This window comes from Scatophagus argus, chromosome 21, assembly GCF_020382885.2.
Source record: "Scatophagus argus isolate fScaArg1 chromosome 21, fScaArg1.pri, whole genome shotgun sequence".
Lineage (NCBI taxonomy): Eukaryota > Metazoa > Chordata > Actinopteri > Scatophagidae > Scatophagus > Scatophagus argus.
Window position 1 is genome coordinate 11,785,058 of NC_058513.1, and position 26,381 is coordinate 11,811,438.

The 26,381-nt window shown below is 39.9% G+C and overlaps 2 protein-coding genes across 4 annotated transcripts; both read right to left on the reverse strand.

Annotated features, from left to right (window-relative positions):
* Positions 1 to 362: 362 nt before the first annotated feature.
* On the reverse strand, positions 363 to 17,679 carry aclyb (ATP citrate lyase b). 3 transcript variants are annotated; one of them, XM_046376698.1, is made up of 29 exons: positions 17,519 to 17,679; positions 15,145 to 15,326; positions 14,503 to 14,625; positions 13,291 to 13,353; positions 12,756 to 12,946; positions 12,515 to 12,594; positions 12,098 to 12,228; positions 11,608 to 11,726; positions 11,379 to 11,515; positions 11,060 to 11,121; positions 10,826 to 10,943; positions 10,499 to 10,653; positions 9,493 to 9,586; positions 8,508 to 8,537; positions 6,893 to 7,034; positions 6,254 to 6,422; positions 6,037 to 6,141; positions 5,643 to 5,839; positions 5,382 to 5,463; positions 5,150 to 5,260; positions 4,920 to 5,047; positions 4,733 to 4,826; positions 4,187 to 4,341; positions 3,557 to 3,707; positions 3,289 to 3,432; positions 2,935 to 3,048; positions 2,578 to 2,660; positions 1,850 to 1,926; positions 363 to 1,766 (listed from the first exon to the last, which is right to left on the reverse strand). In XM_046376698.1, exons 2-29 carry the CDS (start codon positions 15,301 to 15,303, stop codon positions 1,672 to 1,674), a joined length of 3,309 nt encoding a protein of 1,102 aa, XP_046232654.1. In that variant the 5' UTR covers positions 15,304 to 15,326; positions 17,519 to 17,679; the 3' UTR covers positions 363 to 1,671. The 3 variants fall into 3 exon arrangements, with proteins under 3 accessions (XP_046232654.1, XP_046232655.1, XP_046232656.1); XM_046376699.1 differs by lacking the exon at positions 17,519 to 17,679 and adding an exon at positions 16,608 to 16,865; XM_046376700.1 differs by lacking the exon at positions 8,508 to 8,537 and having other exon boundaries at positions 17,519 to 17,678.
* Positions 17,680 to 18,430: 751 nt separating this feature from the next.
* On the reverse strand, positions 18,431 to 25,908 carry LOC124052447 (dnaJ homolog subfamily C member 7-like). Its single transcript, XM_046376702.1, has 14 exons — positions 25,797 to 25,908; positions 23,633 to 23,721; positions 23,267 to 23,391; positions 23,033 to 23,146; positions 22,797 to 22,871; positions 22,362 to 22,480; positions 22,094 to 22,247; positions 21,219 to 21,383; positions 20,973 to 21,064; positions 20,808 to 20,881; positions 20,568 to 20,714; positions 20,316 to 20,471; positions 19,871 to 19,945; positions 18,431 to 19,769 (listed from the first exon to the last, which is right to left on the reverse strand). Exons 1-14 carry the CDS (start codon positions 25,865 to 25,867, stop codon positions 19,732 to 19,734), a joined length of 1,494 nt encoding a protein of 497 aa, XP_046232658.1. The 5' UTR covers positions 25,868 to 25,908; the 3' UTR covers positions 18,431 to 19,731.
* Between the last annotated feature and the right edge of the window lie 473 nt (positions 25,909 to 26,381).

Here is a 26,381-nt window from a genome sequence, read left to right on the forward strand (position 1 = left end):
CTTGTAAAAGTTACAGACCTTTGTTGTATTTTGGGAACAACAAAAATTTCGTTTCTTTCTCAGAACATACTGGCGTTAGCTGAAGATTTCAAATGATCATATCCTCCACCCCTTTTTACAAAATGTTAACTATATCCTTAAGAAAAATTACTTTATTTTTTTTCCTTACATGAAAGGGTGTGATAGTAACTATTTATAATACACACTTGTAATTAAATCAATGTTGAAGTATGGCAAAGTCGGCCATTGTACGGTGTCATGACCATAGAAAGAGTAGAGTTTCCATTTTTACTCTTGAATACAAAAATGTCTATTTGCCCTGGGTGCTGACACTGGAAAATCAAGACACACTTTAGCCAAAATGAAAAGTAAATCAAGAAGATTTTTTTTTATTATCATACTATTATATGACAGCATATTACAAAAAACAAAGCTTTTTTTCACAGTTAAATAAAAACAGCAAAACAAAGATCAAACACAGCAGGCCGTTTACAGTGGGCAGTTACAAAGAGCTGTGAGTTGGTGCCAAGTTATAGTGAAAGGTGGATGACTGATTTACAGAACAGACATCTGTATTCCCAGTATGTCCAAGAGTTTCCCCCAAGTAAAGAAAACTGCTTTCATGGTCCCTTGCCAAAAGATGCTTTTAACGACTCACAGGGCTCATTCATGAAGCATGTTGTTCATCCCCTTTTCATGTTTCTTCATTTTCCTGTTTTCTAACACAGTTATTCAGAATAGAGACACACATGGTTCAATTCATACGTTATGTAAAACAATCTTGAACACTTCAAAACGCCATCTATTTTAGCTGATGAACTTCGACCACTAGTTTACAAACCAGGGTTGTAAACTGGGTTGCTCTCAGAAAGGCAATGGCGGAGTGACACTTAAATCATCACGTGTTTAATTCCCATTACAATGCCTCTTTTTCCAAATACATTATCTGGACAAGCTCTGTACGATCAACAAAGGAACTTCAACAAAACAACAAATTAACTTTGGTTTCTCTTGTGATCACAAAGATTTTTCCCAGTGGAGTGAAGACTTGGACAAGTTAAAACAGACATGAAATCTAGATGTTGATGTTAATACTAATGTTTAAACTAAGGTGCAATACTTATTAAGCCAGAAAAAGCATACTTTCCTCCAACAGAGAGTGTTGATTAAAATAAATCAATGAGTTTATGTTAAGTAGTATAAAATAAAGACACGTTACTGTATTGCTAAGCTCGAACAGTTTTACCATTGGCAGCTGATGCTGCATATTATCTAATCAGACTTACAGGAGTCAGTATTGAAATGTGCTTTGAATCTTGCCCTCATATCAACTCCACAAAATTTCCTTGCAGTTTTCTTTTAAGTGCCAACTATTTTTGTGCTCCTTCAAATACTTATGTGTGCACTGGTTTGGCTCTTCATTCAAAACCGAATAAGTTAGATTTTAGACTAAATAATTTTCCCTAAACAAAATCTGAAAATACACTTCCCCTTTTTCTCCATAAAAACTAGATGAAAAGCTTCTACCCAGATCCCTCAGTCAGACAGTACTTCCACATTCCAGAATCATCCTGCCCAGTTTTCCAAAGACAGCTGTTGTTTTGTAATGCCTCGTGACCCGTTAGGGCAGTCACACCTGGAAGCGTGTCCCATTCTGTGAAGTGGGGGGGATTACATGGACATATGTTCAGGGAGTACATAGGAGATGTCATCCCAGGGGTGGCGGTACAAACCCTGTTTCAACCTCTTCTGGTCCAGGTAATGTCCTAACAGAAGACAGTCAAGAGTTAGATGTCTTGTTTGAATACTTTGAGAGTCAGTGTCATGGCTCTATCTGAATGAGACTCACCAATAAAGCCCATGCTACGGCCAAGAACAAAGATCCCATTTAGTGCACCGATCTCCACAAACTCATCAGCCTCATCTCTGGAACCAGTTCAACATTCATGTGAGAAACAATACTGGATGTTGTGGCATCGACACAGAAAGCAATAACACAAGGGAGATGACACTTTATTTATGTGGTTGTCAACAACTATATCTTCCCTTGTGGGCACCCATAAGATAAGGCTGCTGTATTAACAATACAGTAAAACAAAGTCATAATGGTACAAAATATGTCTTGATAAGAGAAGTTATGATTGTTGACGAACAGTACAACAAAGATGTTTTTATACTTGCTTACAACTACTTTACAGTGTTATATTATATTAAGGTTTATATAGCACTTATAAATGCATATATGGGGATTAAGGTTTAAAATATTTTTTTTTAAATGCATTATCTCAACTGAACAAAGGACACTGAGCTTCAATGCATAATAATCACTAGAAGGTTCTCTATTACTATATAGTATTAATCCACATTAACAACAGTTGTCTGTCTTTTGAGAAGCTTTATTTCACATCGGAAAATTTATTATAGAAAAATATCTGAAGAGCCAGTCTGAATACTAACCAAAGCTAAGATTCATTAAAAGTACTCAGGAATTTGTATTTGACATAAAATGCCTCCCTAACTGTATCAACGTTTGCACCTCACCAGTCTCTCCATGACACAGCAATGTGATAGTCTTACCGTGTGAAGCCCCCACATGTCCTAAGCAGGTCCACAAAGGCAACACCAATAAAACCGTCTACGTTGAGAATTAGGTTGGGTTTCTGAGAATGAGAAACAGAAATTGTTTTATCTAAACATCAGAAAAATATTAGTGATCCAGCCTGTCTCAATTTAACATAAAAAGGAGACACTGAAATGCGTGTTTGTCAGTAAAATATTCCCATTGTAAGATTGGGATGATATGCACTTTACTTCACTCAAGTCTCCTGTCCCTGCCATATGTATTTAAGGATTTTGCTTTTTTTTTTTGTTCAGAAGGAGAAAGTCTCCACACGGTTTTGCTTTTTTACACTTGCTTATTCAGTTGACCGTTACCTTGGAGGTGGTAATTTTCTCTACATCTAGGGCATAGTCGAGTAGCTGGGTGGAGGTGAAATGCTGCTTAACAAAGTCCTTCAGAATCTGCACCCGCATATCTGGGTTGTTGATCTGAAAACAGAGACACAGTATGCTTTACATTATGGCTTGGAGTCTTGTTTCACTGAATTAATGTAGCATAATAATAAAAATCAGAAAACTGACACTGTAAGTTTTCACTTTATCTTAAATTTAAAAACTAAGGATTATTCAGAGGTATAATATTAACAACTTTCTACTCTAATCTAAAAATGTCACACTGTCAGTGGATCTTGGTAATGTAACTGTAGGTGGTGTTAAAACGTTGCATACTGATTTGACCCTGTGGCCGATGCCCATTATCAGCTTGCCATCCTTCTTCATCTTGTTAACAAACTCCATGGGCAGCATGCCACTGTCGAATGCCTTGCTGAACTGTTTTGCAGCTGCATCCAGAGCACCTCCAAAACGGTCCCCCTGGAATGTACAAATAAATCATGTTTCAGTACAAAAACGACTTGCCCAAGAGGGCAGGAAAAGACCAGTTAGAGATGATGGCACAGTGCATGTGTGCAGGCGCTGGTGTGTGAGCAGCACTGACGATGGTGAGCAGGCCAGAGGTGAGGCTGGAGATGAGGTCTTTGCCAGCGCGAGCACAGACGATGGTGTTGTGTGCGCCAGAGACGGCAGGCCCGTGATCAGCAGTCACCATTAGGCACATCTCAATGAACTGGCAAGCATAGCGCGGTAACCTACACAGAAACACAGCTTATTCCACTGAAAATAAATTCATAAATCAGTCAACAATACTTCTTTCAGTGACTGAGTTAGGGTCCATGTCCACATAACATCTTTTATTCTGAGCACCGGCTTCCTTTTTCAACTCTACCAAAAAGGAGAGAGCATATGAATCAGCATATGACTGATCACTTCACCTGGCAACTTTTTTCACTCCTCTGCTTTCATGTGGCCATTTCAAGTTGAAAATACCAAAACTCTTCAGAAATGCACTGAGGTTGTCCTTCTTTTTCAGACAACCACTCACATATTAACCAAGTAATCAACTCTGTTAACACAGTGTTAAGTTAGCTACTTGGCAAATGTCCATCAAAACATCATTTCCCTGCACAAGCATTTCACCCCAGCGTCCTGCCAGCGCTTGACTGCCAGAAAAAAAACCCAGTGTGGACACGGGCCCGGACATCAGTTGTCACCCAGTCATCATACCAACCTGCGCTGGAACCAAAGCAAGCCTAGCACTCCTCCTAAACCCATCTCCTCTTTGAAGACCTCGGTGATGGGCATGCCAGCGTAGATGAGCTCCTGGCCTCGCTCGTCACAGATGCTCGTCATGAATGAGGCTGGCTTACGGATCAGGCCCAGCTCCTGCAGGAAATCAAGTGGAATGGAAAAACAAATATAAGAGGGGTTTCTAACACACAAATAATAACCACAGGATGAAAATTGCAGTGTGTCAAGCAGATATCAATGTATGTGACAGCTGATAATTAATAATAAATTACAGTACAGAAATGCCACTTGGAGGTAGTACAACAGATAACAATAAATGAATTAATGAATTAATATTAGTCAATATACACAGCTTTCAGCCCGAAAAATCCAATATCCATTTGCTGCTAATTTTTAACATTTGCCAATCAATATATTTCCATATTCAAAATAAAAACAAGATTCGACAACTATTGTATTCTTCAGTGGCTTAGACAGATGCTGTTGAGAAGAACATTTTTGGCTTTATCAAGGAGTAGGTTCTCACCCTGGCCCAAGAGTAATCCATAGGTACTGTTGGGGGAGGCACCTCCTGGGCTGGAATGATGGTACCACTGGCCACCAGTTCATCATAAACAGTCCTGTTTCACCAAGTATGCACACAATGTTTGAGGAAAACCAAAATAACAATTTCAGTGACAAACTCTGGTATGACAGTGTGATGAATTCCTCACTTGATCACATTCCCCAGCTCGTCAAAGCTCTTTGGTACATAAGCTCCAGCATCCCTCAGAGCCTGGTTCTTGGCTACTGCCGTTTCTGAAGCCTGGTTGGCACAGGCCCCCGCATGGCCAAACTGAACCTGAAGATGGCAGTATTACAGGTTGAGTTCATGGACTCAGAATTCCCATGTTACAACAATGACAACAAAATGCAGTCAAGTTATTTCAACACAGCTGACAACCTCTGAAGCGAACATGGTGGCGCAGGTTCCAATACACCAGCACACCACAGGCTTGGTTATCCTGCCCTCTCTGATGCCTTGACAGATCTTGTACTCCTCTGTGCCTCCAATCTGGGTTGTTAGAGTGAAAGAGTTGTTAAAAATAAATACGAATTCACATGGAGAATAGCCAAAATGCTCCATTATATTACATTAAATGTATAAATATAAGCATTTGTGGAGCTACTCTCACCTCTCCCAGCACTACTATCATCTTGATCCCTGGAGTGTCCTGGTAACGAAGGACGTGATCCATGAAGGTGGAGCCTGGATATCTGGTTGAAGGGGACAAAATCTCAAGGACTTTATATGTTTTAGACAACAGTATGTTTCTGTGAAGCTGGAATAAATCCTCTTTTAAAAAAAAAAAAAAAAAATCCCAAAAAGTTTCACACCAGTCATCAGGAAACAGGAAAATAGTTTTACCTCCTGAGGAAATCATTTGCAAATGTACCTGTCTCCTCCGATGGCCACGCCTTCATAGACGCCATCCGTGGTGCGGGAGATGATGTTGTTCAGCTCGTTGGACATGCCCCCAGAGCGAGACACATATGCAACACTGCCAGGACGATACAGTTTGGAAGCCAGGATGTTGTCCAGCATACCACCTGTGTTGCCGATCTTAAAGCAGCCCGGCTTGATGCCTCCAACCTGGCAAACAGAAAAAAATTGTTATCAAATTTGTTTATGTGTGACAGTTTGTAGGTGTCTTTTTCTGCGAGCATACAGTACATTGATGATTAAACACATCTTAACACTCACAATGACCACTAAATTCACATTCTACTGCAATGTTTGAAAAAGTCTCTTTGTTAACAAGTCCCTCTTGGAGTGATATGGCTGCGTACCGTAGCAGGGCCGATGACAGTGACGCCTTTCTCGTCAGCCATCTTGATCATCCTCCTTGTCTGAGCTTCAGGGATGCCCTCAGCTATGATGGCAATAGTGTGGATCTGAAAACGCATTTGGATAAGAAAGCTGACCTCCATGTCTGACTGAATCTCAAGTTTATGCACTGATGTGTGGGTTTCTAAGTAAACATAATATACACTATATCTTTTCTACCTGTGTGTACTGCATGGCCTCCACTGTGCTGTCAAAGGCTGAACGCAGTGAAGCAAAGCTGATCAGGACATCCACCTCAGGGTGCTTCTTCATGGCGTCGGCCATGTTCTTATAGACTGGCAACAGGATCTCCTTGTGCCCCCAGTAGAACTTCTGCTTGTGATCCCCACTGGGAAACAGAAAAATGTAAAGTAAAATTTTACTTTAAATTCACAAAAGCAACCTGATCAGTAAATTTTGAGATTTACTGTGACCACTGATATTACATTTTTCTAGGCAAAATTATCACTTTCTTATTTTAGGCTTGGCTTCCTACTAAAACTAAGAGAGTTGAGCTGAACACATGCCGCTAAATTATCAAATAAGTAAAAAAAAGAATCACAATGACAGATTAACACTTCCTAAGCACAATAGCCATAATAGATGAGTGTTTTTACATTATCCTCCATTGTTTGGCTAAGAATAGGTGTTTCCTTAATGGTGTGTAGTTTTCATAGTAGTATTGTAGTAGTAATATGAGCATCCTGGATCTGAAATGCTGCAGCCACAGACAATATGAAACATACTTAGGATGATCTGTTGAGACACTATAGAGACATCCTTCATCAGTGGAATATCAAGTTTGTAATTTAATCTTACGTGAAGGGGTAGACCATGGCTGCCACAGAGGGTTCATCTCGAGAGCATACGTAGTCAAAGTCCAGCATGCCCTGCACAGCACGTGTCTGCATGCCCCAGACCATGGCCTTGGTTTGTTTCCTGAAGAGTGTGGTGGCTTTAGCTGATGGAACGAGAGGTCAGAGAAAAGTCAGAGCTGGACACAGAAATAAAAATAATCACACGGTGGGGGGGAGTGAGGCTAAGGAAAACAGCAGGAATGTGGATGGTAAAAAGCAGAGCACAGAGAGACCTCACTCTGAGGACAGAGATACAGGAGGTAGAGAAAATAATTTGTGATTAAACCACTGCACCCTTCCCCCTTGACATACTAATTCATTTTGCCGGCTTTTTCATGGATGAATTGTAATTTGGGCGCCACACATCTGCTTTTTGCTGACAAATTCTGCCGTTTCATTTACAGTCACATTTGTAAGTCTAACAAGTTTAATATAACAGTCCATTACTTTATCCACCTCCAGGTCAGAAGGTTTAATTAGGGGGGGTCACACCATGTTAATAATAACATAGCACCAGTGGCTGTGGTAGAAGATTAATTTGGAATATTTTTTAAAGTTAGATACAACCCCCCCCAAAAAAAACAAACAAAAAACTTATAACAACTCTTTTGCACATGGCCTGTGCAGTTACATTGTCTCTTATAAACGATCGGTAACTTAGTTTGACCATCAAGGAACTTCATGAAGGAACTTATCTGTCATTGTATTCTGTCCATGTTCTTTCCAACCAAATACATATCAGTTGATATGGTCCTATTTTTAATGTCTTTAATACAATTCCAATTGTGGTTTTAATTTCATTCTTTCATGAAACTTACTTACATTACTTATATTACCCCACTTACCAAGCAGGAATATCACATAAGCTTGTCTGAATGACACCGAGTGTTGCTGGCACAGCTGTTTACTTGTAATCAAATTGTCATATTTAAAAGCAAAGTCCAGAAAGCACAGAAATCCAGCAGTAATGCGGGAAAAAAGAGCATGTCCAGAATGAGCTTGAGGCATAATACAAAGGGAAAAAAGTACATTATTCCACAACATGCAAGCATTCAGTTTTGATTGCAGAATATCATGTTAGTGTACAATGTGCTTTGAAGCATTTGCTGTTAATTTAAGCACCATCTTGCCGCACATTTATTCCACTTCTTGTGACTGCCCAATCCCTGTCCCAACAATCCCACTTCTAGACAAAGGGTGTAAATTGTAATGTCTCAGCCCACAATCATACATAACATTACTGCCTTTGTAAATTAAAGACTATTTTAATACCTTTTATTTTTCAAGACCTGGAGATATGTTGGATTTAGGATGCAGCACGGAAAGCACAAATATTGAAATAATCAATTTCTGGGGCTGGCCATGGTTTTGTCTTGGAAGTAACCCTGCTATTGAAGAACTATCTGCCATGAATCAAGTCTATGTTCAGAGATGTACAGCAGCATCCCCTTAAGGTGAGCAAGCCACCATGAGAAAGCGAAAAAGGACAGACTGGGAAGGCAACAATGAGTAAGCAGGGGGAAGTGGGCAAAGAGCAGAGAGGGCAGGAGGACAGGTTTTTTCACACCCTTCCATACCTCCGCTGCAGCCTGAAGAGGCTTGCGCTTCTGTGATCCCACAGGACGGGAAGACACACAAAAAATAAATAAATAAAAATAATAATAAAAAAAAAAAGACAAAATGAGCAAAAAGAAAAAAAAAAGGAGAAAAGAATGAGTGCATTTTTATCTCATACAATGAACAGACTTCAGTGCATTCAGTCAACCCTGTGTCACCTTTGAAAACACTCACATAAATAGCATGCCAGAGGAAAGACCATGCAAAGCTCAGCTGCTACAGAACACACCTCGACTACGCTGCTGTGAAAAGCAATCTAAAAAGCATAGTCTAGCCACAATCACCATCACATTTCAAAATAGTTTGTACTGAGCATTTGAGCTTTGACACTAGAATTAAAGCTATTCCTCCACAACAACACACATCTCAGTCAAAAGAGGACAAACCCCTTCAAAAGATCCTTGCATTTATGAGTCTTGTCTACATTTCTTTCGTAAGCTTTTAGTTATTCCAAGCATAACTCATTCCAAAAAAAAAAAATAATAAAATAAAAACATGAAAAAAAATTGGTGAAACATTTCTACACACCCCTTTTCGTCAAGATGAGGAGAGTGGAGGTTAGAAAGAAAAATGGGCAAACCAGTGTAGAGTGTGTGTTCAGCCGAGCGCAGTGTTGGCATGGCACACCTATCACTTACCTTTCCAATCGCCTGTGACCACATTCTTCAGAGGCCACAGTATAGAATGAAGAGAGTCTTAGAGAAACAAGTGTGAAAAAGATGGAGGTGAGTGGACGGTTTGTGCCGCAAAACAAAAAGAGGAGGAGGAGGAGGGAGAGATAGAAAATAAATTAAAATGCAGAATAGCAGTTGATGGCATTTGCGGGAGTGAGGGGACAAGTACAGGATGCATCAGTAAGAGAAATGAAAAAGCGGAAGTGCATGAGTTCATATGGTGTCTTGCTGATAAAAAGCATTTAAGAGGGAGTGCAATTGTGCTGGTTACCTGCTGGAAGACCTGCTTTAGACTTTTTGGCTGGGGTGACGTCATTAGGAGACCTGGGCTCCGAGAATGAAGCTGTCCTTGTTGTAGCTGGAGTCTGGTACAGAAAAATAAGAGTGAAACAACTTAGCTTATCAACAGCTGACACACAACATTAACCAGTATGCAATTTTGACAAGAAAATTATTTTAAATGTTTGCTCAAAAGTTTTCTTTTTGACATCCAGCAGACGTGAAGTAGGACTGTACAATTATGACAAAAACCATAATTATATATAATAAATATAAAAGCTCATTTAATATAATGTGACAGCTTCATGCGCAGGCACTGTAACAGAAAGTCTAAGATGACAACTGGCTCAACCAGGTTTTTGCAAATGACTGCTCATTTGACCACAATGAGCTGAGCTAAACATGTCACAGTCTGGCATACAATCTAGGAGGGGTATAAGTGCACTGCTGTAATGGAAAGGGGTGTGATGGATTTATAACAAACAAAACTAGAGCACTGCATATCATTGCAAAACATAATGGAGCACAATAATCTTTTATCTCTATTATCTTGTTTTTATAAATGCTCAGAGCCAAAAGAAAAAAAAAAGGATAATTTGATTAATCACACAGCACTAACATGCAGGCCCACGGCTAACACATTAAGAGGCAAAAAAAGCACAAATATTACATGAAAAAAACAAACATGTAATGCTATACAAGAGTTAGTCGGGTAAGCTTCTAAGTCCATCTTTCAAAGCTTAAATAGTGTTTGGACATGCATGACTCAATTGTATCACAAGTGAATGTCCTTAAACATGCAACACCTTCTACTACATATAATCAAATACGCAAACTGTAATGTTACTCAGCAGTAATCCCTTTTTTATGTCACTGGAGAATTTGCACATAAAAATGTGGCACCTGTCTTAAGCAATACGGCATCTGCATTGTTTAAAAGAGAGGAAGACCTGCACATGATCATAGCTTTCCCTCAGTGTGTTAGTGAATGAAAATACCATTGGACTGTTGCTGGCATTGAGGAGGAAGTTGGCGGTATGTGCATCCATTGGGGGCTGGTTAGGTATTGGCCGATGGCCCAGAGCCATTCCAACGATGGCTGTCATATGGGTCTCGGTACCAAACACATGGATAGGAATACCTGTGGTCTTCCCTGCACATTAAAAAAAACATAGTTACACTACTCAGACTGAAAGGCTTAAAATTAAACGAAATTTGGCATTCATGCTCATATCACCTGTACTTGAAAACAAAAACATCATCTCTCTTTCCAGTTATGTGTGGTCTAGTAAAGTAATCTGAAAAAAGGGCTTCATCTCACTCACCCACTTCCCCCATCACCCTAAGCCCCTCCTGGTAGTTGGGCCCACCACGTCGAACAAAGATGGTGACCTCATGCTCTTTCAGCGGACCTTGGAAGTCCTTGATGGCCCTGACAATGCCCTGAGGAGATAGATAGGCAGGTCACCCTTGTAAAACATCTGTATCGGTGTGTCAGCACTGGCAGAGCTGTCATTGCTAACTTTTCATGATCAGATAAATGCATTATTGTGTTTCACCTTGAATGTGGCTGCCACATTGGTGAAGTTGGCAATACTCCCCCCGATAATCAGGACCTTCCCTGTAGGAGAAAGAAAGGGAGGTGATAAGTTAAGAACATGTTCAGGACTGAAATCTGACACCCCAGGAACATAGTTTGGTGACAGCCGTGAAATCTATTGCTGGCAACACGGACGCAGTGAGCAGAGGTTTTGTGACGGAAGGATACTTCCATGCGCGAGAGTGTCTGGTAACTCCCTCTACCGTCTTTTACCTTTGACCTACTTTTTTGACTCTGCTTGGGGAAACATGTACTACTAGAGTGTTAGCCATACCTACCTTGAGGATGTTTCTCCCGTGTCATGAGGGAGAGGATGGTTTTAGCGTAGTCGTAGGTCTGCTGTTCACTGGGAGCGCCTGAGTACTCGCCATAGTTGGCCAGCTCATCCACCCCGCCCAGGTCACAGATGGTGTCGCTGAAATAGAGGGAAGGTAGAGGGTCAAGTACTCTCTCCCGATTTTAGTTACTAAAAAGGCTTGAAAACTGTCAGAAACAAACACGGAGTACCTGTAGACTACTGAAGCACCTCCTCCAGCCACCATGGTCCAGATTCTGCCACGAGGGTTCAGCAAGGTCAGCTTCAGACTGGCCCCACTCTTTGCATCAAGATCAGCGATGTATGCCTCCTACATTGAACATATCATATAGCAGTAATACATTCTGGCTAATGAAATTCAAATTACTTGTGCACTTCAGTTGCAGACTAAAGTCACCGTAAGTAGGTATAAGTTAAGGTACCTTTTGAAAGCTTGGGCAGGGACTGCATTTAGCATATTATTTGTTCTCAGAAGTAAAGGCAACATGTTTTCTACATACCTCAACACAAAATTGTGGTGAATATTAAACATTGTTAGGTATACAGACAAAAGATAAGAGTTACTTCCTCAAAACACTGAACTTGTAAAAGACCAACCTACTGAAACATGCTGCAGTATTATAACTTAATAGCTCTTACACACATACATAAAAACCTGCTTTATTATCCTTCAGATCTCACCTCTGGATACGCTTCCCTGCCGAAGGGTGGTGGAAAGTCCACATCACCCCATTTAGCCTTGCAGATGTAATCTGCCGTGGCATCGATCTTAGCTGCCATGTCGAGGACATACACTCCATCTTCGGTGACAACTGGTTAACAAAACAGTTGTGTTTTCCATTAGACAATTTCATTTTTCCACAAATACGCTACTTAAGGGTATAAATTTGGTCATTAATGTGCAAAAATTAGTAATCTGTTCCCCATAAATTAATAATGAATCTGGAAGTATTTTATTCATTCTCATAAACTGGTAATGCACAAATGGAGCTGTTACGGTAATAAAACACATCCCATCTACCAAAAGTGAAGAATAATGTTGGACTTGAGAGTCCAAAAGTAGGCATTTCTATAAATATGCACAGAAAAAAAACATACCTAGAGGGTTGATCTCAAGATAGGTGAAGTACAAGTCCTCATATAAGTTGAAAAGACCCACTATAAAACTGGCCAGAACTCTTCAGAAAACACACAAACAGTAGATTAAAACCACCATACAACAGAAGGACAACAAAAGACACAGACAGAGAGCCTCTTGTCTTTGTCATGATTAAGAACACATTGGTTATCATTGTATTATATCTAGCAATGACTGGACAAAACAAGGATATGCCCATACTCTTTCTTATCACCAGGAACGTGTGTGAGGAGCTGCGCTGTGACTTGGTCCTCACTCAGCTTCTCATCCACTGCAACCATCAGCCTCTGGGCCTTGGAGTCCACATCACCCACCTCCACTCCTCCCTCGTGATGGAAAAGCACATGGTCGCCCTCACGTGTGGCATAAATACACACATAAAACTCCTCCTCCTGGTTGTACCCATAGAGGGCAAATACAAGGATACACAAAGACATTTTCACAGATTTAGTTTGCAGTAGAGTGTGCATTCTCACTTAATATTGACAAAAGGCTGACAAGCTGTTTCAATAAAAGTCTCTGGCAACTGACCTTTGTGAAACTAAAAAAATAAACCAACTTATCACATGCACGCAGACCTCATTGTCCTGCTGAGGGCATTAATTAATTGTTTCCTTGCTTACCGTGGATCTATGGTTAAAGGGTGCACACAAAAACAAAACAAAACCTTGACCTGATTTCAAACCTAAGAAATAGGATGTGGAAAGATGAAACACAAGAAAGTGGCATACATCACCTGTGAGTGTGGAACAAAAGGCTCAATGAGGAAGTTCTTCAGCACACCCTTTGCTTTTCCCACCTACAGAAGACCAACACTTGATATCACAAACCACAAGTTTGTAATTCTAACCTGGTTATAGACTTGTAAGTGAATGGCACTACAGAAAATATTTTTCTTGCCCCAAACTAGACAACAAAATTGAGAAGTGTAAAGGTCAGTGTAAGTGAGTGAGTGAGTGAGTGTAAATGAATCCTAGGCTCCTCCTAATTTTAATTTGCTATGTCATCTTCACACACCCTGTTTTGTTTATGGGTTGGTTTTCATAAGAGCACATACTATTTTTAGTGACAGGAACGTACACAGAATGGCAAATGATAGTACAAAAGCAACAACTAATGGCATGGCTGGCCTGTTTGGTGTGCGGCATGTGCTTATGTATGTATGGTGGACCAGAATAGACAACCCTCCTCCACTGCATTACATAACCTCTGACATGGAAGAACCAAACAAACCTTCTATGCATGACAGGCACATATAGTGGGACTACTGGACTAGGAATTGTAGCTTAAATTCTCTTCAGATGACATATAAAACACAATGTGGCAGTTGTATGACTTACTACCTGGGTCAGACTATTTGGCTGCATTGCTCTCGTGGTTTATGACATAATTAGTCAGAAGGGACCATGTGATTTCTCCATTTGCCAAGAATAAATTAACATCTGTTACGGCAATTTCTTGTCTGTCCACTACATGTCCAAAAAAATATATAGTTGCTGGTGAAGTGGTACATTGGCAGAGCTAAGCATTGGATATTCATCTGAGCAGATTCTGAGCAAATTAAGTTATGTTATTCTGAATGGGGATACAGATGCAGAAGTGTTAGTTCTTCATTAAAAGATTGTTTGTTCTTTGTCAGGATGACAAGACAGTCAAGTGACCAATAAAGCCTGCATTCAGGCTGACATTAGACAAAACAAAATGTAGCATTTTTATTTAAACTGGATCATCCCACTGACACAGCAGGGGACAAGCACAAAGTGGGGAAAAATACAAGGTCATTAGTGAAAAAAGTTAAACCAACTTTTGCCAAACTCCAAGTATATATTTGGATCTGTTACTCCAGCTGTACTTCCTGGATCACATTCGATCACCTCAAAAGGTCACACTAGGCTGCTTATTGTCTAAACACTCATTAAGACAAACAGAGAGATTACAGTCAACTCACTGTGGTCTCTTTCATGAGGTGGGCTGTGAGCCACTCCTGGACTCCCTGCAGGTCGAGGTTGATGCCAACCAGCCCGTGTTTCCCGCGCCGCTTGATTAGTTGATCTGGCTTTACCACCAGACGCTACAGTGAAAGCAAGTGAAAGAGGGATGAGATCTCAGGTCAAACATGGATAGTTTTTCATGTAAAAGTATTACTCTCTAGCAAATTTTAGCCACAGTAAACACACATTTAATTATACAGTAGATTAAAAAAAAATGGAGGAAAAAAAATCATCTTATTTCCGCAGTATGTTAGTGGTAAGAGCACTCCTTACTCAATCATTCATCCTAGTGTAGTTCAAAATATCAAGATGTGAGGAAATGCTTATCAGGTTGCAAGGAAATACTTATCAGCATTACAAGTTCAGTACACATTTTCACAAGCACACAAAATCCTAACTAGTCCCTCAGTGCATCTGAAACAGTCACATGCAAAACATCACTGCAAAACATGTCCACTGAGTTTCAGTGACCTGCAGCATGTAATAAGCCTCGTGAGTACAATATTTCTTTACCAGCTGAGGAGGAAAAAAAAACTTGAACCAAGACAGATTTGTATAAGGCGGTTGAGGTTGTGTAGAGTCTCTCGCAGCAGCATTACCTCAGTTAGCAGCCATGGATGGTCCTGTGTGAGACGGTCCCAGTCAGTCTCTGCAGTGACACTGGCATAGCGGAAGCGGTTCTGCACAGCTGCTGACGTGCAGATATACTTATACAAAAACTCTTTTCCTGTCTGCTCTGAGATGGCTTTCGCCGACATGGCACCGCTGGATAGCACAGGACCTTTGGAGGGATGCAGACCAGCAGTTAATTTCACAGACACTTCCAACATCATGTATGTGCTGATGGATAAAACAACAAATGAAAACTAAGCCCAGAAGCGTTTTGAGGAATTATTAAACAGGTCAAGCCAATTTTCAACAAAGATGGGGGCTGCTATCAAACTCTGATGGAAATGTATGCACACTGTATGTTGTAATTTAATGTGCCTGGCTGTATTATTCATGGCATTGCATACCTGTCAAACTATTATAAATGCTGGAAAATTAATGCAGATTTTGTACACATGCCATGTGAGACACTAGGTATAAGTGACTGATTAAATGTGCTATAATTTAATAATTTAACAGTCATATAGAAATATTTTACAAAATCAGACTCCCTAGCCTAATTTAATGGGCCACATTACGGCTAGCTTGATAAAACAAATTCATGTAAAGTGGTCTTCTAAAGCTTACTGATTGCACTTATCTATGTTTGAAATTTCCAGAGAGACAAAAGTCCTTTTCTACAAACTGTACCATAACTGAGATAAACTGTTAAAATATTCCCTATCTGGTGAATGGCCACATATTTATTTGATATGCTTGACTGTCAATGAAGGCAAACTACCAAGATGAAAAACAGGCCTAGAGAAAGTTTCAGACTAAATGACAGAAAGACTATTCCATGCATTGGAGCTCAGCACTGCGCAAGCCAATATCCTTTGGGCATAATAATAAATCCTATGTTCACCAACTCACCACAGTAAATCTCTACTTAGTTTGTTAAAAATATCCATAAAGTACAGCACAGTGGTTTTGATATACTACTATCAAACCCTTTAATTCTATGATACAATAAGCCAAAAGGATTCATGTTTAAAGTTCCTCCGCTACATCTCCACAAAAAACATTGTCTGGAAAAGAAAGAAAGCCTTGCGATTTCAAAGGTAGTGTATCTGAGGAAAGGGATCAGACTATGTGAAGGCAACAGGTTGCACTGATGGTCTTCACATTCCTGTTTCAAACATCACTGCATGTTGCCAAACCTGCTCGGCCAACCCTCTAACGCAAAGCATGCCCCCAACTGACACCAACATACTCATGCACTTGTAGGTCACACTTCCTTTGGCCTTGTGCCTACAGTTTACCCAACTGGTGAGTGGAAAAGACTACACTAGTCAGCGAAGTACCTAATACCACCACTACCTACACTACAAACCAAACAGTGATAAGAAGTGAGTTTTGATAACACTTATCCTATCTCATCTGTTTAACTGATTAGATTTTATGGCGGTATTACCTCAGCTTCTGAAATGCAAGCAATAGCTCTGCGGTGGCTTATTCAGCGTCAGCTGCAGCACTTCAACCCAGAAAGTCTGTAAGATGTCTGGTGCGTAACGAGGAGGATTTAGCTTAGCAGGCTATCCTGTCATGCTTTCAGGGGCAGATGTCCCAGTATTTAGCTTGCTATAATCCACAGGTCCAGTCCATTGTTTGAAGTCATAAAGCCGTGAAATTTGTGTCACTATACAGACTCCTGAGATGCAGCAGCATCAGAGGCCAGCGGGAGGGGTGGTACATTGACTCAGACACAGCTGCAGTTTGATGAGCCAGGCAATACTACAGCATCACTTTTCCCGTGCAAACCAGCGTGCTACATCATGCGCGTCGGGCCAATACAAGTGAATGAAGCTCCTGTACCAATCACCACACCCACTCCCACAGAAGTGTAGCCCAATCTAGCTAGCCAAGCAAGTTCAATAAGTTTAGCTGGGTTCGCAATGTGTAAATAATGATCTTTTAGGGTAGACTGATGTAGTAGGTACAGCAAAACCTACAGAGTGAGACACACGAAGGAGAATAAACTTGCCAAGGCACGGAGACCTGTCTGTCATGTTATGTAAGTTGGCCTGCTTTTGTCATTAAAAAGGCGAGTGTTAGTATTTAAATGTCAATTTTGCGAACGAACTCTATTTTACAGCTTAGAAAAACAACATAGCACAGCTGTATCTTCTCTGTCTCTAGCACAATGACAGCGACTGCACTTTTGTCAAGACAGCCCTCCCAGCATCTCACATCCGCTAACCTGAAGTCCAGAGTGACTACTGCTAACTGCCGTTGCCTTACACTGCTGCAGGCAGCCGCTAGCTAACCGGTAATAAAACCAACTTACGTTAGGTGTTTAAAAAAGAATTAAGCACAAACGGTCACCTTGTCAATGAAAGTAGAACCTCCCTGAAGTACAGGAATCGTATCCTGGTCAAAAAAGACAATGCTAAAGAGTCACTTGTTCTCCAGGAGGAGTCTTCCCCTGCCAGTTGCCACCTCACTCTCGTCCTGTCGCACCATAATCTGACGACCGATTGCACGTCGATAACGGCGCCTGATTGGTTTAAACGCCGTCACGTGGTGATGTCAGTTACACCCACAGCTTTATAATAAGAACCATTAATAACTCACCATTAGCTGTAAAATCTGAGATCAACGTTTGACAAAAATTGCTTATGAATAACAGCAGAATTTCCTTTTTTGAGCTTCACTTCGGTTCATTAAAAGAAATGCTTAATTGCATGAAGGAACGTCAAAAACCACGTGCTCTAAACCCATTGCTGGATTTAATTCGATCACACAGCAATCTACAAACTGAGGTACAGGCTGTACTCAAATCCTCGAATTAAGTAAAAGACTAATACCATAGTCTAACAGCATTGATACAAAACTTAACTGGATTTTAAGTATCATTAAAAAAAACCCATCAGAATTAAAACTACCCATGCCTTTTCAAACCCTCATAAATGTTGACTATAATAATAATGATTTAGCAGAATGTCCAAACAGGAAGTGGAGCCAAGTTTAGCAGAGTTTATAGTTTATTGCAATGGACAGTTTACTCTATAACAATGCATCGTGTTTCTGCATGAAAACTGTGTATTAAATCTTTAGCTGAAAAATAGTATCTGGCCATCAATTTAATGCAGTGAAGTAAAAAGTAGTATCTTCCTCTAAAAAGTAAACCCCCCAAAGTCTACTTTTGTACTCATACTACATGGGTACATGTACTTAATAATGGAATCTGAAAAAAGGATTATAGCAAATCGCTCCATAAATGAATAAGTCCAACAATACAGTAAAAGATGAGCCTTTATTTTCGCAATACGAAATGCATGTCTTGTTAATACTTTGACAGTTCTTAAAAATGATACATGGATCAGTGACACAAATATTAACAACAGAAGCTTCCAACCTACTATCGGTGCCCCTTAGAACAGGTTGAACAAGGAGGGCAAGGGCTGTACTGATGAAACATGCATGACAGGAAAATGTGGATGACACCTGGGTGAGATTGATGAGTTCATGAAAAAGACACTTAAGTCTTTCATGCTTGAAAGGAATGAAGTGCTCACTTTCGGTTTCGTTCTAGGGCCATTAATGAAGGTTTTCCTATGAAAGAGTAAAAAAAAAACAAACAAAAAAACAAGCTACACATAACTGTTGTCTTTTGCAAACAGGGTGTGACTTGCTCTGCAGGTTTTTATTTAGGTTTTACGCAAACAAGGTTAACTGATCTGCTCGTTTTTGTAAGGCACCACTTGAATTTGAATGGAAAAACAGGGAAGATGTCTGGCTGATGCTTTTAACTTAAGTCAATCTGAATGTTTTCGTCAACTGATCACAATGAGGAAGATATGGAAAACATTTACAAATGAGTCTGGCATTCTGCTGTATACAGGTTAGAATATACAGTACAATAAATATAAATAGACCAAGGGAAGACTTAAGAAATATTTAGGGAAAAAAAAACGATTTACATTCGAGTTAAATATACAATGCAGCACAAAGAAAAGGACAAAAAAAGACCCTGCAAGTTGATTTTATTTGGCAAGTGAGCCAATAAAACCTGGACACACACCTGCAAGAGAAGTGCTGTCCTTCACCAGCTGTCCTGAGGTCAGTTTTGACATTGAACTTCCACAGTATTATTATACATTGACTCTTGCTCTACAGAGACATGCTATCCCAGGAGAATCTTAAAACCTATACCACATTTTGTGATCTAAAACTAATCAGCCATGATGCCCAAATGTCCATTGCGTTTCTTACTACTGTTCACCATTATGGAGGTTGATTTTGGCAATAGGGATATGCTCCAATCAGCTAATCCAAACCTCTTAAAAAGATTTCTTAAACACTTTATTTACAACATCAATCTATAACTAAAGCCTCTGATTTATTTGTCCCAGTGCTTGTTAGCATCAATGCATGGGAGTAAATTTAGGAGTGAATGCAATTATCAAAATCCTTTTGGAAAGAACAGTGGGAGATTTTTGCAAGACACTCAACAGAATGAGTATCAGGAGGTAACTGTTGAGTCCAACTTCTTTTTGTCCACTGTAGGGCTGCATTTTCCCACATGCTCCTCTGTTTTAGCCAAATTGGAAAAAGAAATTTCCAGGTCCAGAATCTAGGGGGGAAAAAAAGAGTTAGTTAACAGGAAGTCCTTTCTCTGATTGAGTCTTTCATGCTTCAGTGAAGTTAAGGTTGTCTAAACAAGGAAAAACAAACCTGGGCTCGAATCAAAACTGAATCCTCCACCATGGCCACCAAAGAAAGCCCTGAAGATGTTGTTTGCATCAAAATCTAAGAAAAAAAAAAAAGAAAAGCAAAATACGGCAAGATCAGCTGGTAGAACAAGACATAAAAACGTGACATAAATGACTCAACTAAACACAGTATGGAGGAAAATTTAACTACTTTATATACTATTGGGCAATTTTAGCTACAAAAGCACAGATGCTCTCAGTGACATTAACGATGACTCTGTTGGAATACGTTGTTTTATAATGTATTCCTTTAAGATAGAAAGTGCAAAAAGCAGATGGGAACACAGATAACATTTTTATCATACCTCCAATGACCAGTAGGTTAAATGTAAATCTTCTCAAAGAAAAGAAAAAAGAAACAACAAGCAAACAGACAAACAAAAACAAACTAAACTAAAAACACATACCTCCACCATCAAAGCAGCCGTCATCATCCAGATCATGTCCATTGTCATAACGAATCTTCTTTTTTGGGTCGGAGAGGACAGTGAAGGCCTCACCCACCTCCTTGAACTTTTTTTCCTCCTCCTTTTGTACCTCAGGAGTGGCAGCACTGTGGCGGTCTGCAAAATAGTGATACGATACAAAACAGAGAAGATATATAACCATAATTCATAATCAAGGTCTGCATCTTCCTGTGTAAACACCAAGAGTGCTACCTGGGTGGTGCATGAGGGCCCGTTTGCGATAGGCCTTTTTTATCTCGTCCTCAGTGGCATTCTTCCCAACCCCCAGCACCTTGTAGTAATCTTTCCTCTTGCTCTTTTTCAGTTCTAGTTGTGCTGTCTTTAGTAGGTGCTTGTGGTCTAGAGAGACAAAATGAAAATCAAGCCATGTGAGTGAGTGAAAACCTCACCATTTAAAATGTACCTTCAGCAAAACACAAGACAGTAGCTTACCTGTTGTTTTCTCTGTCTGGTAAACTTTTTCATAGTCCCGAACTGCCTCCTCATACTGCTCTGTGTCCATGTAACTACAGGCCAAACAAAGTCATTCAGAAACTGCACAGTGCTGAACAACAAAACACATAACTGAGGGGAAAAAAAAGAGTGCTCATAGCATACCACTGAGCTCTTCTTAAGTAGGCCTTGATGTACGTGTCGTCTAGTTTGATTGCACTGGTGCAGTCATCAATGGCTTGATTAAGTTTATTCAGCTGTTGAGGAGGAATAAGACAATATTGGTGAACTAATCGGAGATGAAGAGATGGAGCATCAAGAAAGGTTGCTATTTTAGGCAAATACTGGGACAGCAATTTAAACTAAATGCCAAATGAACACCAAAACATAAGTCAACTTGTTGCATCTCACCTTTACTCCTGCCGTGGCTCTGTTGCAGTAGAGTTTAGCATTGGTCTTGATGTTGTTGGGGTCTATCGTCAGGGCCTCGGTGTATAGCTGGTAGGCAGCTTCATAATTGTAGTTCTTGAATGCCTGGTTGCCCTCCTCTTTTTTGGCTTTTAAGGCTTTGGCATTCTGGTTTGGAAAGAACAAATCCCCTTGTTTCTTTCAAAATTCATCATGTGAATTCTAGGACCAGACATTCTTTAGTCCGTTTCTTTACTGTGGGAGTCAAAAAAAACTTACACGACTTACACTGTAAGTAACACGAAGTACACAAGTGACACCTACTGGACCAATTAATGTCCACCATACACTTAGCTCTAGAAATGGTGCCTACACATACATAGAATATTAATAATTATTCTAATAAACAACTAGTATTTCTGGTGCTGAGGGCAGCATAATTAAAACAACTTGTCAACTAATTGCACACATCCCTATGAAAGTCATGAACAAAGCTGATTTTTTGGGGGGATAAATTATGAAACTGGTGTTCTTTACATCAACATTTACTTATTAGTGGTCTTCTTTGTTGCCTCTGAGAACACACAGCTAAGATTTATTGCGCTTTACCACCACCACTTGTGAATTGAGGACAGAAGCATATACACCTAGATGCATGCATGCCATCCATTCAAATAAAACCTGAACCCACTTTTATAAATATCACTCCATAAGCATTTGTGTTACATAAGAGAATTTTAGATACTTTTAGAAATTAAAAAATAAAATGAAATAAAAAATTCTGTTAAGACATTTGCTGATCAACTGGTCAACCATGCATCTGTTTTATTTCTTTTTTTCCAATTAAATCAGGATGAAGGACAAAATGACAATCTTACCCTACAGGCAAGCCGGGCCTTTTCGTGGTCAGGTGCCATGCGCAGAGCCTGGACAAAGAACTGTACAGCTTTATCAATGCAGTCCTCATAGTAGAGACACAGGCCTCGAACGTAGAGCGCGTCTGCATTTGTGGAATCCAGTCGCAGGATATCACTGTGAAACAAAATTTTGTTAAAAAAGATATGCAATAAACAATTTGTGAAAATCAATTCCACACTCATAAGTGCAAAGCTACTTAAGTACATCCTGTACTCTTATTGTTCCTACCTTGCTACAGACTGGGCTTCAGCGTAGCGTCCCAGCAGAGCCAGACACTCAGCCTTAAGGATTTTGAAGCGGTGACAGGCAGAAGCCACAGCTAAGGCCCGATCCATACAGAACACCACCTGAATTGAGACAAAAGACAAATACTAATGTAAATTTCCAGACAAACAAGGTGTTTGCATGTAGTAAACATTAAACAGAGGGTTTCTGTAAATAGGCTGTCAGTAACTGAAGACACTCCTCAACTGGCAGACTTTTTCAGCTACTCAAGTAGATGAAGTTTTTTTTTGCATTTGGTCTTTAATCTGACAAAGCAAAGTCTATTCATAAATTATGTCATTATCCCACATATGTTGTTTATGCCAGACTCACAACGGATCACACAAATCAACAATGTTGGGACTACTACTGGTTGTGAGTTTGCTGAACAGTGAGTACCTTTCTGAAATCCCGCTTTTCGAATCCAAAATCCGCCATTCGTTCAAACTCTAGTAGAGTCTCTGCAGTCTTATTCTAAAGTTCAACAACAATCATCTGTCAGTATTTTCAATGAGTGAGTCACAACATTCCATCTTTGGCTCCAAGATTGTGCTTAGTACGTAATTCAATTCAGTACATTTTTATACATTGATTACAGTAAATAAAATATTAAAAAGGCCTTTGAAGATCCCTACCTCCTTATGGGCTTCTCGGTTACTGGGCTCCAGCTCCAGAACCTTCTGAAAGCAGCGACTGGCCGCCATGGCGTTGCCCAATGACAAGTGGCACTTGCCCTCACGCAGATGACCCTGTGAGACATGAAGGGCGCATTTCCTGCTTAGCTCCGTGTAAAAACTTGACATATTAACATACCTGACAAAGCTGAGAATGGTGATGATGTTCTAGATCAAGTGTCTTTTCAAAATGACCTTCATGAAACAGTCGTCCAGCCGCACAGCCCGCTGGGAATCTTCTAGGGCCTCTCGGAAGCGAGAAAGCATCATGAGGGTGGCGGCCCTGTTCCCATAATAACTGGCATTTGTGGGGCATGCATCTTGAAGTGAAAGAAAAAAATCCATGTCACACAGTGAATCAGAGAAAAGCATCTGAACCTAATCATTACAGTAGAGCTATCTTATTCTATATTAGTTTACTACAAATACATTGCAAACACAAATAAATTGCAGAAGTAAAGATGATCTAATACAGTTTTAAAGTGCATGGAAGAAGTATGTGTTAGAAAATACGCCCAGAAGTTAACTACAGCACACAGGGTAAGTTTGTATTAGTCTCACCAATGGCCTTCGTATACCAGTTGAAAGCCTCAGAGTAAGCTTTCTGGCTGTAGAATATATTTCCTTGCTCTTTGAAGCCTTCAGCCTGACTGTAAAAAGAAGAAACACACACAACTTGTTATATTGTGAAGGTCTGCTTAAGTTATTGTCATCAAATCAGACCAGCTGGTTCACTAATAATCATTTGCATCCATCAGAGAATTTCTTGCAAATGTGACAAAATCTGAAAGGGCTCCCCTGTGGTGTGTGGCACCTGGAACTGGAACAGCAGAGCAGGGTACACAAAGTCCTGATAGCTTTGGTACTAAACATAGCAGCAAAACTCACCTGCTGCTGTCCTGTCAAAAGTATAAAGTGTTAAAGGGTAAATGAACTCTGACACATGAAAGGAACAAGGGGCTGTGCAGCTCTTTGAGACCTGAAGCTTTTAAAACATGTTGAAATTCAGGTTACACTGCATTTGGGGGCTGCAATTCCAACAGGCCAAACCTTGTTCAGGCAGAAGTCAGTAGTTGGAAAAGGCCATGTGCTTGATTGAATCCAACAGGGTGACCAAACAAAACAACCACGTAAACAATGGTAAATGTTAAGTTGAGCCACACTACTGCTTAATGAGGATTAGCTTTGTGAAATTCTTTAGCACATTTAAACACTCTTAAACATTATTTTCGAATGCACTTGTTATAATAATAATAATAACAATCAAATTTGAACATTTTCCCTCAATTTCAGGATTACCATGATATCATTTCAGATTTATGGAGGCAAAAGCCCATTAGTGTCATCTTTGCATAATTTTACTAGCTTAGGGAGCTCAAACGTCTAAAGCAAACACCAACAATGCATTAACCTTATTCAATTTCCTGTTCAACTCTCCCCAGCACCCACAGACTGACGGCATTCAAATCTCATAACAGTGATCCCTTCTGATATATTAAGAACTCACAGAATCAGAATCAGTGACAACACCTCACAAAAAAGCTTTATATTAAGCACACGGTTTTACTTCACACATGTCTTATCGTTGGGCATTTTACTACATTTGTATTAACTGAACTGTCTGTTTTTTTCTGCCTAACTTGCAGTCCTGACATGTCTTACTCTTGGTTTCACCCTGCTGAGCGCCATGCATGAAATGTATCGCCATCATCAACATCATTATTGTGGTATCTTGTGTTATTTAAATCTCAACTCTCTGGACAAAGAACTTAATACGAGTGCGTACCAATTCATATAATTAATCTTTCCCATGTGGCATGCTCTGAGCCAGGTCTGGTAAAACACTTATTAGCCACCTATTACACACGTATAAATATAAAACCCATCTTTGCGTTAACAATTGTGTTACTTATCACTTGGAGTGTATTCTTGTTAACACGGATCACGTTTATGACAGGACACAAGTATAACACTGCCGATGACGACTGCTTACCGAGATGGTTCTCTTTAGGAATGCAACTTAACATTAGCTAAAGCTGCCGAAAGTCAGTGTTGGTTTCCTTTAACTACCGAAAACTTCAGTGTCTGTTTAAATAACTGAGAAACTGATGTACATGGAGATTTTTCGTGAGCCTCTCAAGCACTGTAACTCTGTCTGCGTAGCGAGCCTAGCTAAAGCTATCTAGCTACCTCGTATGGAACTTTCTCGAAAACTGAAAGCAGGTCGGTAACTAACACAGTGTCCAGCATGAGACCGCACGATAACCGAAGCTTCATTTTAAATTCTATTATCAAACCATTTTCTCAATTTTTAGTGTCGTGTACCAGTTGGCTCCTTAATTAATAAATCTCCAATGACAACAGTTCTTGGATATCTGTGAACGGACCATGTGTAAGTAATGGCTTGGTCTTCTTAAGGTATAAATGACACTAAGGAGAAGCGAATTCAGTTTGAAAAATCCACAGTTTGCTGATTGGGGTGTACTATCAAAAGTGTGACAACACAACAGCCTGACATTGATGAACATTAACAAAATCTCAGATTGAGGAAAAAGTGCTACACGCTCGGTTTCCCCCCCATAGCGAGCTAGCCTGTTAGCTTGACTTCGGGCTGGTCCCGCCAGCCATGTCAGCAGACGGCGGTTGAATTCAATCGGGAAATTTCGGATTATTTTCGTATTATACACACAACAAAATGAAACTGAATGGACATATATATGTTTACCGTTCCAGGTCTCCGGCATTGCCAATTTGGTTCTCTGTGTCCACCGGCACGTCGATGTCAACAGCTGCCATTTTTTCTGGAAAGGACAATCACGGAACGACGTCATTTCCGGGTGCTGTCTGTTTTATTTATTTATTTATTTATATATTAATGTAGGTCGTGGGAAACTAGGTCACTACATAATAGGATTTGGAGCATCAAAAATATCAACATAGTCAAAATTCATACATAATTATAATACATATGTAATTAGTATTTAATTACTGTAAGCAAAAGGAGACTAGTCGTGTGAGTACTAGTTTTGTTTGTTTAGATTCTTGCAGCGAGTACCTGACGCACTCTTAAGGTTTAGCTTTTCACTATGATCTAAATCATAACATATATATATATATATTTTAGAATATTCCTAAAACAGGACTTGTATCACATGGAATCTAACTGACATATTTTACATTTTTTAAATGTAGGACCAACTTTGATATGTAAACTGTATGTTTGAATTAGTGACATCTAGCGGTGATTGCTGGCTTAAATCAAGTGTACCGTGCAATGCATGTAATTGTACTCCATATAACGTACAGACTA

Coding starts and splice junctions, on each gene's coding strand:
- aclyb (XM_046376698.1), bottom strand. CDS start 15,303: ATGTCGGCGAAAGCCATCTCAGAGCAGACAGGAAAAGAGTTTTTGTAT. Junction 12,947..13,290: donor CTTTTGTTCCACACTCACAG/GTGATGTATGCC, acceptor GGGTACAACCAG/GAGGAGGAGTTTTATGTGTG. Junction 7,035..8,507: donor CTCTTCAGGCTGCAGCGGAG/GTATGGAAGGGT, acceptor TCGTTCCATCAG/CTAAAGCCACCACACTCTTC.
- LOC124052447 (XM_046376702.1), bottom strand. CDS start 25,867: ATGGCAGCTGTTGACATCGACGTGCCGGTGGACACAGAGAACCAAATT. Junction 21,384..22,093: donor AGGCCCGGCTTGCCTGTAGG/GTAAGATTGTCA, acceptor TTTCCAAACCAG/AATGCCAAAGCCTTAAAAGC. Junction 19,946..20,315: donor CGGCTGCTTTGATGGTGGAG/GTATGTGTTTTT, acceptor TTTTTTTCTTAG/ATTTTGATGCAAACAACATC.